The 14722-nt window shown below is 37.2% G+C and overlaps 1 protein-coding gene across 3 annotated transcripts in view; it reads left to right on the forward strand.

The window, feature by feature from the left end:
* TBC1D22A (TBC1 domain family member 22A) overlaps nucleotides 1–14722 on the forward strand; it is a 169509-nt gene that overhangs the window by 77942 nt on the left and 76845 nt on the right. For all 3 annotated transcript variants that reach the window (XM_062638358.1, XM_062638355.1, XM_062638357.1), the window contains exon 10: nucleotides 2839–2914. In XM_062638358.1, the coding sequence (XP_062494342.1) occupies nucleotides 2839–2914 (76 nt within the window). The remainder of the gene's footprint in view (nucleotides 1–2838; nucleotides 2915–14722) is intronic.

Below are 14722 nucleotides of genomic sequence, written 5' to 3' on the forward strand. Positions count from 1 at the left end.
GTTCCAGCCAGGAGTGAGACAGATCTGTTGCTGGCCAAAACTGAGCCTGTTGGCAATGCTGGTGGTGCCCCTGTGGTAACATATTTAAGAAAGGGTAAAAAGCCACTGTGAAGCAGCTGTGAGAGAGGAGTGAGAAAACTCTGCAGACACCAAGGTCATGAAGAAGGAGGGGAGGAGGAGCTCCAAGCACTGAGGTTCCCCTGGACCCATGGTGCAGACGATGATGAGGCAGGCTGTGCCCCTGCCATGGAGTTTCCTGATGGAGCAGATCTCCACCTGCAGCCTGGGGAGAACCTCACATTGGAGCAGGTGGAGATGCCTTGATGGAAACTGCAGCCCATGGAGAAGAGCCTGCACAGGAGCAGGCTTTATTGCAAGATGTATGGCCCATGGGGAACAGCATAGATGAAGTGTGATGAACTGACCACACCTCTCAATTCCTGTCTCCCTGTGCCTCTTGCTGGGGAGGAGGTAGAGGAGTTGGAATTAACGTTGAGTCAAATTTTGAAGCTGATATTGTCAATTAAATTGTATGATATAGGAATTAAATTCTTAACCACTGTGCTTCTGTATTGGCCTGAGCAATAATTCATGAATTTCCCAAGGTTGACAAGTTTTCTTATTTAACTGTTACTAGCTTTTTCCCCCACCTAGAAGCACATAAGGAGCAAGAATAGTAGATAACAGAATACTTTTTGTGTTTACAGCGTCCTTCTCACAGTTTTGGAAACTCCAGAAAGTCCATTACAAGTATCATAGGAGGGAATGTGTAAAGTATAGCTTAGTTAGAAGAGAGGACTGGGGGAGCCGGCAAAGAACCTTTCAGGTAAATGAGTCAGCACCAGTAGAAGAGTGAATCCCAGCTGTGCTCATTTGCAGCTGAAATAATGAGCAGAGAAATAGGGACTGTAGTGGTAGGACAAGGGGTAATGGGTTAAAACTTAAACAGGGGCAGTTTAGATTGGATATAAGGAAGAAGTTCTTTACTGTAAGGGTGGTGAGGCACTGGAATGGGTTGCCCAGGGAGGTTGTGAATGCTCCATCCCTGGCGGTGTTCAAGGCCAGGTTGAACAGAGCCTTGGGTGAGATGGTTTAGTGTGAGGTGTCTCTGCCCATGTCAGGGGGGTTGGAACTAGATGATCTTAAGGTACTTTCCATCCCTAACTATTCTATGATTCTATGAAATGAATAGACAAAATATCAAATGTACTGAAGAGAGCAAACTTACCTGTGTTTTCAGACCCAAACCCCAAAGTTTTGGGTTGCATTTCTGTTTTTGCATGGAGTAAATGATACTTTGAGAAAGAAAACACTTTCAGATTCATAGATCACTGTTTGGAGTTGCACTACCTAGGGAGAGACTAATGATCCAAGTAGTAGTATTTTAATTTTGTGTTGACTTTCAGTGGATTTGTTATAGATTAAATATTTGAGTATCATATTGCTGTAATTTGAGTACAGTACTTCTAGAAATGCCAGTTAACTTTAAATAAATTAATAGAACAGTATATAAGCATTTGCAATAGTTTTCATTGTTAGAGTACTTAGTGTAGGAAAATGGATATGTTATTTCCCAAAGAGATTTTAACATTAAATAGCAAATAAAATAAGAAAAGCAAGTAAAAACCCCAACAAAACAAACATGTAAACATAGTTAAGAAAGTCAGTATGACCTTTAAAAAAAAAAACCAACCAAAATACAACCAACCAAACATTTCTCCAGATATATAAAAATGAACTTGATATTCACCCCTTTTACTCTTATGGACAAGTTAAAATTTGAAATCAAAAGAAAATTTTCCAACATCAGTGAATTTTTTTAAGGATTAGGTTTTGGATAGTTACTCAGTTGACCGATTGGCTTTCATATTCAAGTAATAGCAGTTGAGACAAAAAATCATTTCCCCTGTTTTTCTGTGTAAGCAGCAGTTACAAAGAAACCAATTTTATGTCAAAACTTTCTTTTAAAATATAGATTGGTAAGTTTCTTTTCTTGAATCATCCTGTGTAGAAAACCATAACAAAGGAGTTGTTGAGATATTGTCAAATACTTGGAAGCATCGCTGTGCATTTTAAAAAAATATCATATTTGAAAAGATTGTTCACTTTGGGGTTCAAGTGGAGATATCTTTCTCCTTCTCATTATTGCAAACTCTAGGGTGTACTGTGGAGTTGCAATCCAGAAATAAAAAATCCAGTTAGAGTCAATACATTCAAACAAATACATGCAAATACCCTGCCATTTTAGCTATATGGCTTGTGTGTTAGATTTTGGTTCATGATATTAGCTGTAACCTTGGGTTCAGAACAGTCATGATTCCATTAAAATAGTCTTTTGATTTCCTGGGCTGCTGGGAGTTACAGTTCTGAGCTTCTAAAGATCAGTTTCTTACTCTGAAACTGATTAGGGTCTAAATTTTCATATTTCCTACATTATTTGTCATAGAATAGTAAATTTATGAAAAAAAGTTTACCTTAAAAAGATCTCTAGCATGGCATATTTGGTATTGAATATGACAGCCATTTAAAACTACTTGGACTTTTGCAAGAAAGCTGTAAATCCAGAGCCACTAAATTAGCATGTAGAGAGCGATTGATGCAGTAATAGCCATAGAGTATACTGTTAGGGATGGGGTCTTGAAGTAGGACTATACAGTGTGATGATTTACTACTTATCTGTAGCAGCAGTTCTAGGAAACATAGAAACAAGACACAAACACCTTAAGAAAACATAGAAACATACATGGATTGAGACACATAATTGAAGGAAAAGAAGGTTTATTTAGTTTTGTTTGTTTTTTTTTCTCTCTACAAACTTGTATATGGTCTCTTCTTCAGGATAACTACACATTTGCACAGCCAGGAATTCAGAAGAAAGTGAAAATGTTGGAAGAACTTGTTAGTCGGATCGATGGTAAGTATTAAAATCTAATTTCTAATTTTTTCACTGAAAGAGTTTTGTTAAAATGTTTGCAAGAAGTCAAGTCATCATTGCATTTACCTACAGTGGTGGGGTAATACCGCCTTCCTCAGATGAGGTGTCATAATCAATTTGTGGCACACTGGCCTTTGCAAGATCATTGTAGTGTATCGTTTAAAAGAAAGCCACTAGAGCATGAGCCACTTTCATTACCTTTTATTAAGGCAATATAATCAAAATTCAGTGGTGATTTCTTTGCAGCAGAGTAATGACCACATACAAAAGGCAGCCAGTATTCATTTCACATTAAGCTCAATGATTGTTGTAATTCAGGCAAGTCACAGTGGTTGTTTATGGTTGTCCTTCGGCACTATGTTTTGTGCCTTTGTGCATCATTTTGCTATCTGGAATGCCTGAATAATTTCTCTGTGGAATCCAATTAATTATGAACTCTGGAAATAACATCTTTAATATTATAGATAAATTACTGTGTGTGCAGGGGTAATTTTAGATTATGCTTTCATGTTTTAGTAGGGCATTTTGAAATACTTTCTACCTTCATCTTTAAAATAATTCCCTTCATGAAATGCTGACTGTCATATTGCTAGAACAAAGTTTAATTAAATGAAATGCAAGAGATAATGCTTGCCCATTCTAAACATACTCTCTTGATAGTTTGTTAAATTAATGAACAGAGTATTAACAAAATGTTGCCAAGCAGAACCAGGCATATATTTGCAACATTAGCCTGTCAGTGGTGAGATAGAAAAAAATATTTCTTGTATATTTGATAATCTGCTTGGAAAGATTAATTCCATCTTTTCATTACACAAACTAATGTGTTTTTTTTTTTTGTCCCAGTGCTTACCATAGTAGATTTTGGGTTAGCCTGTGCATATTCACTGCCTGAATATTTGATAACATATTTGATAATATATTTGTTAATATATTTGATAATATGCTCTTTGTGCATTTTTAGGTTGTTAAAGTGTTTTTAATGAACAAAAACTAAAGGCAGGAGACATTACATTGTTTATATAATATTACAGGAAGGTTACAATGTAAACATTATAATATTTGTGTAATATTGCTCTATATATGTAAATGTATGTGAAACTTGCTGTAAATGTATTTTTTAAAATGTAAATGAATATGAAAAATATAAGGGGATACTTTTGTATATCAGGTAGCAAAATATGTGCATAAAATAGTTCTAAAACAGTCTATTTTACTTCAAAGATTAACTGCTTGTGGTGTGAATTTTAATGTCATTTTATGCTTATATCAATTTTGGTATTTATATTTCATAGAATCATAGAATAGTTAGGGTTGGAAAGGACCTTAAGATCATCACGTTCCAGCCCCCCTGCCATGGGCCCAGACATCTCACACTAAACCATGTCACCCAAGGCACTGTCCAACCTGGCCTTGAACACCACCAGGAACGGAGCATTCACAGCTTCTTTGGGCAACCCATTCCAGTGCCTCACCACCTTTACAGTAAAGAACTTTTTCCTTATATCCAATCTAAACTTTCAGTCTAGACTTTAACGCATTACTCCTTGTTCCTATCACTACAGTCCCTAATGAAGACTCCCTCCCCAGCATCCTTCTAGGCCTCTGTTGTGGTTTAAACCCAGCCGGCAACAAGAACCCTGCAGCCGCTCGCTCACTCCCCACCTTTTCTCCCCCTGGTCCCGGAGGGATGGGGAGGAGAATTGAAAGAATGTAACTCCCACGGGCTGAGATAAGAACAGTCCAGTAACTAAGGTATAACACAAACCACTGCTGCTACCATCAATAATAATAATAATAATAAGGGAAATAACAAGGGAAGAGAATGCAACTGCTCACCACCCGCCAACCAATACCCAGCCTGACCCTGGCAGTGATTTAACCCTTCTGGGTAACTGCCCCCAGTTTATATAGTGGGCATGACGTGCTGTGGTATGGAATGCCTCATTGGTCAGTTTGTGTCAGGTGTCCTGTCTCTGCTTCCTCCTGGCTTCCCCTCCTCCCTGGCAGAGCATGAGACTCACAAAGTCCTTGGTCAGAGTAAACATTACTGAGCAGCAACTGAAAACATCGGTGTTATCAGCGCTGTTCCCAGGTCGAAAGTCAAACCACAGCACTGCACCAGCTACTAAGAAGGAGAAAAATGACTGCTGCAGCTGAACCCAGGACAACCCCCTTCCGATACTGGAAGGCTGCTATGAGGTCTCCACGCAGCCTTCTCTTCTCCAGGCTGAACAGCCCCAACTCTCTCAGCCTGTCTTCATACAGGAGGTGCTCCAGTCCCCTGATCATCCTTGTGGCCCTTCTCTGGACTTGTTCCAACAGTTCCATGTCCTTTTTATGTTGAGGACACCAGAACTACACACAATACTCCAAGTGAGGTCTCACGAGAGCAGAGTAGAGGGGCAGGATCAGCTCCTTCGACCTGCTGGTCGCGTTCCTTTTGATGCAGCCCAGGATACGGTTGGCTTTCTGGGCTGCGAGCGCACACTGCTGGATCATGTTCAGTTTCTCATTGACCAGCACCCCCAAGTCCTTCTCTGCAGGACTGCTCTGAATCTCTTCTCGAAATTCAGTTATTGTTCAATTCTTCTTCTTATTATTATTATTATATAATAATATAATTTTATAAATATATTATATATATATAATCAATTATATATTCAGTTATTCTTTTCTAATTTATTTTTTCTATATTAAATGAAATGTCTAATTATATTGCCTGTAAATAGATTTCCTGAATTTGGTCAATGAAAATTTATTTCAACAAAATCTTGGTTGCCAAGTTCTTAGAATGAAAAATACCATTCTGATAATCAGCCTTATGGTCAGTTTTAATAAAAATATTAAATGCAATACACTATATTATTGTTCAGTTTCTAAGAAAGAAGGATTATAATTCTTCAGAGTGAGGGAAGTTTCATTGCACATTTTGTTTCATTGTAGAACCTATGATGTGTTAAAGGAAGTTATCATTGCTGTTTGAAAAGGAATACAATAAGATTAGTATGTAATTTTCATTATGGAAACCTAGAAATATTTAGGTTATGTGGAGACTCTGGAAGTCAGTGCTCCAAACTTCCACTCATGTCTTTCTTGAAGTAAGGGAGCAGGAGCAACAGATCAGGCTGTGTAGAGTATTTCCTGTTCATCTTTGAGCAACTCCAGGGATGAAGATTATGAAGCCTCTTTGGGTTATGAAGACTCTTTAAGGCTTTGGCTACTGTAATTGTAGTCAATTACAGACAGTTCTTAGTGCCTTCCTTTTCAAATAGCAATGGTGGCTATTTCAATGATAGGTGATGGTGGATGTGTACTGCTGTCATTTCACAAACTTTTGGATTCCTCAGGTAAGTGATTCTGGTTCGTGCTTTGCTGGAATTGTGACATAGTTTGATTATATTATACATTATTGTGCTTTACTCCATTTATCTTTGGTTTTGTCTTCTTATATTTACTGGGTCTGTTATACTGTAGCTAAGGGGAAATGAATGGCCAATATGAATTGTGCTATGTATGAATTCAGCCAGTGTGAACGCTTTATTTTTAAAAAGGAAATCTTACAATCTATATATATTGTAAATATCCTTTGTGCTAATTAAAGTGATTGTGGAAGAAAATAATATTCCTGTTGCTACTGTGTCTTAACATAGTAAGTAGCTGTGTGAGAGGAGAAGCTTGTGCAGATTGTATGCTAACAGTAATGGATTAGCAGTGTACAAAGTGATGCCCACCCTTTGGAGAGTGTTAATGCATTGTGTTAGCAATTCAAGTCACCTTCAGTAGCCCAGCCTTGTGTATCACAACTGCTCTCTAAGTAACTGTCCTTGTGTGCACACTGTAGAACATTGCAGTAGACTTCAAACAGCCAAGCTACTCTGTTAATTTAATCATAATCTCAGTCTGTTTAAACTTCAGAAAATAATTTTGACTGAATCATGCTTAATGGAATTTTTGAGTTTGTTAATAGAATGTTGTTACAGATGAGATGGAATCTAAAGATAACATGTTATTCAATCTCATTTATCTGCTCATCATCCTTCACATTGCTCTAGGAATTATACAAAAATATCGAGAGGGACCCTCAATAGATTGCTTAATAATATAAGGAATTTGTTATAACTGTATTTTCTGTTTCCTGTAATGTCAGGAGAGCTTTTCTGCTCTAAGTCAAGAACCATTTTTCATGTTTGTAAAAGGTCACACTCATGTGGCATGCTGTCTTCCACTTTTGCTTCATTTAGGCTGGAAAGCAAAGAGATTTAGTGTAGAAATGCCAGATTTGATTTGGGATTTGCGTTTCCAAAATTTAGCAGTATTTAGCATTTGGCTGGTTTCATGCTTGGGAGAGTCTCAGCTTCTTTGGTTTACTGTAAGACATCTGGTAATTACATTAGCTTTTGAGGTAGCCATCTGGAGAAGGCTGAGCATTTGTAGACAAAAGTAGTCTTGGGTTTCCATAAGCATTGATAAAAGATGTTAAAACTGTATAGCATCCTCTCTAAATTAGCAAGAAGGCAGTTCTAAAAAAATAGCCTATTTTCTAATGTTAAATTTAGTTTGTGTTTATGTTGGCTTCTTGTTAGCCTTACAATAAACTATAAAGGCAGTATTGATGACTCAGCATAAATGTTCTGAATCTTCTGTGAGGGTAAGTTTGGGAAGTTTTTTTTTCTACATCTTTCATAGAACAACTGACAGGGTTTGCATCTGTGTTCTTCACAGCGTGATCCGTGTTTATGTTTTCTTGTAGTTAAATAAATTCTGTGTTATTAGTGTTCCAGATTCTTTCACTAGTAATTCCTAATCTTATTATAGAATTGGCCCTTGAATCTTAATAACAAGAAATGGAAAAATAAAAAAAAAACACCTTCAAACCCCCCAAAACAGCCAAAACCCCTGTTGCTATTTAGAATTTTCTCTTCTTTTGAGAATGGCAGTAGTGGAAAAATTCCTAAGAAAATAAAAAGATTGCTGCATTTTAACATTTCCTTAAGGAAGTTCATTTAGAATCCAGCTACATTTTTCTAAGGTTCAGTAATTTTTCAGTATTTCTGCTGTGTCCACTGTAAACACGTCTTTGGCCATCTGTTTTGAGGAATATTAATAGGTATTCTTAAATATGATATTTTAATTGGGATAATTTCTGATTTATTTCCATTTGAATATTGTAAAAAACCTGCAGTTTTGTCAAGGGACAGGAAAGTATTTTTTAAGCTACTACATGCAAAATATTCTAAGGAATGAGTTAATAAATACCACATAGTGTTATTTGGGAAAATATTTATTACTTAGGCTTTGATGCAGTTAAAATGTTTTTTTCACCTTTAAAACCATGTTATTTTAGAAATTATATAATTATCTTTTTTTATTGCTGCCATATGGTAAATGTGTTTGTTTCATCCCCTGCAAATGAAATACAAATTCAATAGTACATTTTATTTTAATGTTTTAAACAAATTAATCATAGCTCCACTAATCATACTTCATTTACATATTTCTGTCTTGTGTTACAAATGTCTTGGCCACTTGTCTGCAGTTCTGTAGATAGTGCCACAAGTAAGGACTTGTGATAAAGTTCTTTCATGTCATGGCCTTAAATTTATACTTTGCACGTTTTTTTGCTATCTATGCGCATAAAAAGATGAGTTCCATATTTTAAATTTCTATGTGGTTTATGTGTATATATCCAGGTCAAGTTCTTAACGAAACATAGTCAACTAAAAATTTTAATTTTTATACATATTTTTGCTTACCCACAGTGAAATAGCTTACTTAATTGCACCATTCTGTGTGTTTCTCATCTTTGGAATGAGATGTATCTAAAAGGTAGAATTAGTACTGGTGGAATTATCCTTTCCAGTGCAAAAGCTGTGTGTTCTTTCTGGGCTGCCAAAGTTTTAAATGTCCAGACTTCACTTGGGATTCCTACAGTTGCTCTTCTGAAGGTTGCATTGATGTTTGGCATTCAGAAGGTTCTTGTCCCAGGTGATAAAGGTCCCTGTTCCCATAGTATTGTGCAGTGCTTCAAACACAAATGTTTCATCGTGCTGCTCAGAGCTTAATTTCTGGAGCACCTTTTGTATGAAGACAGGCTGAGAAAATTGGGGCTGTTCAGTCTGGAGAAGGCTGCGTGGAGACCTCATAGCAGCCTTCCAGTATCTGAAGGGGGCCTACAAGGGTGCTAAGGAGGGAGTCTTCATTAGGGACTGTAGTGGTACAACAAGGGGTAATGGGTTCAAACTTAAGCAAGGGAAGTTTAGGTTAGATACAAGGGTGAAATTCTCTACTGTGAGAGTGGTGAGGCACTGGAATGGGTTGCCCAAGGAAGCTGTGAATGCTGCATCCCTGGCGGTGTTCAAGGCCAGGTTGGGCAGAGCCTTGGGTGACATGGTTTAGTGTGAGGTGTTCCTGCCCATGGCAGGGGGATTGGAACTAGATGATCTTAAGGTCCTTTCCAACCCTAACTGCTCTATGATTCAATGATTTAAGCCCAAAATGTACATAGAGATACCTATTGAGTAGTTTTGATCCTTTCATAGTTTCCAAAGGACATTCAATTTCTGTGCTGATTAAATGTCTTAAACTGCAGGGAAAAATCGCTTACTCTTTTGCTTAGGAAAATCTGAATCTCCAAAAGGCAAAATATCAACCAAGACTAATATGTTTTCTCATTAAACAACTGCTGTTGTTTAATAAGAACTCATGAATAAGTGAACTGTTCAATATACTGTGATAGGTATAGATTCACTAATTTGTTTTTTTTAATCTGATTCTTTTAGAGTTCATACAGTGAACTGATGATAAAACTGTGGTAAGATGTGACGTGATCAATCTTCATGAAGTACTTAACCATGCTAATGATTTTTTTAAATTATGGTTAAAGAATACTTAATTGTATGGGCAAAATTATGTTCATGTTTAATTATATTGTAAAACATGGAACTAACATTGTGTTGAAGTGTCTGGAAAAAAGAGCTCTAATTGTAATATTTAAAAAGAATGATATTCTTTAACCATGCAGAACCGTTTTCAAAGGGAAATGGATATAGAACTGATTTCTATTTAGACCTTACTGCTGCTGTTGAAAATTAGTGATTAGTAAGGACCTTCTCTGCTGGACCATTTTTATATGTCAGCTTGCTGCTGAAGTGATTAAAAATCTTGGAAGCATTTCATAATTGTTTAAGTTAATTTGTGCCATAAAGCTCTCTTTCATTTTAACAAAGCCATCTTACGTATTTCACCAGTATGACTTTTTTATCTGGTTTTGTAATTATAATTCTATATTATACTTTAATCCACTCTTAAGTGCTGGTCACTGGCCAGTATAATTATTTAATATGTCTTTTAAATCATATTTTTATGTTTTGCCATGGAGATTGTTTGTATGCTGTTACAGAGTTCAGAGATCCTAGCAGGAGTTGAGACTGACTATAAAATCATTTGTAAATTCCTGACTTCTGTAAGCACTTTAACTTTTCAATAGGCAAAAGTTACAATTTTCATAGCAAATTAAAAAAAAAAAAGGAAAGAAAAAAGTTTAACATGCTGGAGAATTTAAAAAGTGTTAGGCATAAACCTTGTTATGAATGCATACAGTTATGATTTAAAAGAAGAGGCTACCAAAGGCCACTGTATGCTACCTGGAAGTAGAATTGTCTCATCAAACATATTTCTCACTGTTATTTTTTGCACTTTGGATATTGAGTTCCATCTGGAAATAAGGGATATATTTTTAACTTTTAGCTAGAACAGTAGATCTTTCTCAGTTGCTGCTGTTTTTCCTGCTAATACGCTTTCCTCCATTTTGCATTGAATACCACAGAATTGTTACTCACATTTGATTCTCTAAGCCAACTAGGTCTTCCCTCCCTTCTGCCACCCCTCCTCTAAATTATCTTCTTTTGCTTTGGGATCAGTGTCTTGGGCTTTTTACTACTTGGAGTATCAGCCATATCTTTTTGTTTATGAAGAAGGTATTTCTCAGTCATAGGTATTGGCTGTATGTTTAGTAAGCTAAATTCAAATAGGCCATTATCTCTAAATTGTAGGTCATGAAGAAAATATAAATTGGTAATATTTCTGGTTTTCTGCTAGTCTTCTTTTCATTTTGTAGAAGACTTTTCCATTTATTTTTTATAAATGCTTTTATTCTTACAATGGATGATTTTAGCCAGTTATAAAAAGCAAACTAATTCTGGAACAAGATATAATCAGCATGTCAATCTTTTACTCAGATCCCTACTATTACTTGAAGCTGAATTGTGTATCGTAATGAGATCTTGTCTTCAAGTGCGCATTTATGATCTTTTGAATGTCTTTTTTAGTCATCAGGAACTTCTTTTGTTATTAATGTATATTAACAGAAATTAATATACTAAGCTGTAGTCTTGACAGAATTACTTTGTTCAGACTTTCATTAATTCAGGTTGGGAGGCTGTAAGCAGTAATCTGCATCTAGTAAAATCTGGTGTTGAGATTTTTCTCCAAACTCATAGCTTTGTCTTCCATAAACATACTGGCTTTCAACAGTGTAGAAATGTTTCTGGAAGAGAGAGAATGACAACCAAAATTTGCTTTAGGTAGGTAGGTTACTCAGAAAGAAAGTAGTCATTTACTGATGACAAAGTTCCATCTTGTTTGAACAGCAAGGTTTAGTATGTGGGAGTTATAATTTTATGCAAATAACAATGTCTAAAGGTGAAGTAGGAAAGATTTCAGTATTTTGTTGCTGTATTGACTGAATGAGTAGTACAGCACGGTGGTGGTGGATGTGTTGGTGGTTGTGGACTCCCCGTCTGAATGAATGAAGTTGCATGAACTGCTCCATGGTAATCACCTGTCTCTGAGTCTAGACTGGAGCAAAATGTGCTGCAAAGTGAAGGAAAACAAGCATGGATGACTGTATCCAATATGGGGCTGGTGCAGTCAAAGAGATTCTTGTTTCCTAAGGTTATCTGGAGGCTTGTAGGTAGTACTTAGGAAAACCAGTTTTATCAAATTTGCGTGGTAGCTCAATGGTGAAACTTAAGCAGTCACTGCTTTTCAGGAGGTTTTCGTCTCATGAACACAAGCTTTCAGGGGCAGCCCTTGTGGATACCACCATTTCTAGTAAGCAGTGTGCCTTTAGATTATGTCGTTTATTTGTGTTACAATACTGTTGTTTTTTTTTAATAGCTGCCCACGTTTTAGAAAGTTCAGCTAAGTACGAATAAGTGCCTACTATAGTATTGCAGTAAATAGAATAAAATCTAGTTGGTTGCTTGCTTTTTAGTCAAGAAAACAGTACTGAAATATTGTAGGTGGAAACTTAGTACTTGGAAACTGTCAGTCAAGTATCAAGTCACAGGTTCAACAAGGCTCATTGCTGGGTCCTGCACTTGGGTCACAACAACTCCATGCAAAGCTACAGGCTTGAGGAAGAGTGCCTGGAAAGCTGCTCAGCGGAAAAGGACCTGAGGGTGTTAGTGAACACCTGGCTGAGTATGGACACACGGCCCATACTCAGCCAAGAAGGCCAACAGCATTCTGGCTTGTATCAGCGGTAATGCGGCCAGCAGGACAAGGGGAGCGATTCTTCCCCTGTGCTCGGCACTGTTGAGGCCATGCCATGAATATTGTGTTCAGTTCTGGGCCCTTCTCTACAAGAGAGACATTGGAGTACAACAAAGAACAAAGAAGCTGGCTGAGGGGAAACCTTGCTGCTCTCCACAACTACCTGAAAGGAGGTTGTAGCAAGGTAGGTGTCAGTCTCTTCTCCCATATAACAAGTGATGGGACAAGAGGAAACTGCCTCAGTTGCACCAGGAGAGGTTTAGACTGGGTATTAGGAGAAACTTCTTTACCAAAAGGGCTGTCAGGCGTTGAAACAAGCTTCCCAGGGAAGTGGTTGAGTCACCATCCCTGGAGGTATTTCAGATTTGAAATCAGTAAAACAGTTGAGAAGCTGACTTTAAATATTAGCTATAAACATTTTATGTATGCTAGTCTTTCTGCCATGAGAAGCATCTGTTTAAGGTTGCTGATTGTGGTCATTAATACTAATATATCTAATAAGTGTACTTACTGAAATTATCAGTAGTTATAAATGCCTTTAATGTACAAAAGACAGGTTTTTGGTGGTATATTACTTTGGAATGCATAAATATAATGAATTTTATTTTTTAATCAGAAGACTTGCTTCACCAAAACTTTTATATATAGATTTATTGAAAGTGGTGAGAAACTTATAATGTCTTTCTTTTGAATTTTGATAAAAGAGCTATTTTTTTAACTGTAATACTATTTTACTATCACAGACTGCAGTAGAAGATTTTTTTATAAAATACTTGAAGTCTGAAAGCTGACAGTAATTATATATCTCGCTTGTTCGTTGCACACATGTACTTATTTTCATTGAAATGGAAAAATTAAATTTAGATTATGACTGTCCAAATTACCTTTATCAGCAAAATAGCCTGTACTCACCATTACTTACAAAGTAGGAAGAATTAGCTTTTTTACTCAATGCATCTTCTATGTCAGTCTTGCATCGTTTATAATGCACAGAACTTAGTAGCCTATTTTTCAACTTGTTTAGACTAGAAAGCAACTTTCAAGAAATTCATTGTGCCTCTTAACAACAGTAGTTGAAATATCACAGCTGGCACAATTTATAGTTTTTCATTGCTTACTTTCAGTGACTGCAAGCAATGAAATGAAATTTGGTTTTTCTGCATGAAGAACAAAAATGTTTGTGAGTTAGTAACTTCAGTTAGAAATAAAACTTTTTTGCATCCTGATGTGGTGGATTATCTAATTATAGTAGTCTGCAATATAGGTATCTAAATGTGACACAAAAGAAATCTAACATAGTATCTCAGATCAGTATATTTAACTTGCAGCTGAATTCACCCAGAGCAAAGGCAGTCTGTATTTGTTCTGAATATCTAATCTAATAATGGTGCTCTGGATGAAGAGCTGGCTGAAAGGGAAAGCTCAAGTTGTAGTGAATGGAGCTACATCCATCTGGTGACTGGTCACTAGTGTTGTCCTTCAAGGCCTAGCCTGTCCTGTTCAATATTATTATCAGTGATCTGGATGCACAACTTGAATGCCCCATTAACAAGGTTGCTGGTGATATGAAAATGGTAAGTGCAGTTGACTCTTGTGGGACAGGAGGCCTTGCAGAGGGATCTAGATAGATTGGAACATTAGGCAGTCATCAGTGGTTTATTTAACATTTGAAAATTTAACAAGAACAAATGCCAGATTCTGTACCTGGGACGGAGTAACACTGGGCACAAGTGTGAAATGGAAGAGGAGTGGCTGGAGAGCAGCCCTGCAGAAAGAGATCTGGGGGTGTTGGTCAACAGCAGGCTCAGTACGAGTCAGCAGTGTGCCCTGGCAGCCACAAGGGCATCAAACATACAGGGGTGCATTAAACGCAGCATAACCAGCTGGTCAAAAGAGATGATTATGCCGCTGTATTTAGCGGTTCAGCCTCCCCTTGAGTACTGTGTACAGGTCTGGTTCCCATCATTTAAGAAGGATGTGAAGGTCTCTGAAAGTATTTAGAGGGCAGTGAAGCTGGCGAAAGGCCTGGAAAGCATGTCCTGTGAAGAGTGGCTGAGGAAACTGGGCCTGTCTAGTTCGGAGAAAAGGAGGCTGAGAGGGTGACCTCATTGCTCTCTGCAGCTAATTGAGGAGGGGAAATGGAGAGGAAAATGCTGAGCTGTTCTCTGTGGCATCCAGTGATAAATCACATGAGAATGGTTCAAAGCTGGCCAGGGAGGTTCAAACTGG

This window comes from Pezoporus occidentalis, unplaced genomic scaffold, assembly GCF_034315485.1.
Source record: "Pezoporus occidentalis ecotype Australia unplaced genomic scaffold, CSIRO_AGI_Poc_V1 ctg56, whole genome shotgun sequence".
Lineage (NCBI taxonomy): Eukaryota > Metazoa > Chordata > Aves > Psittaciformes > Psittacidae > Pezoporus > Pezoporus occidentalis.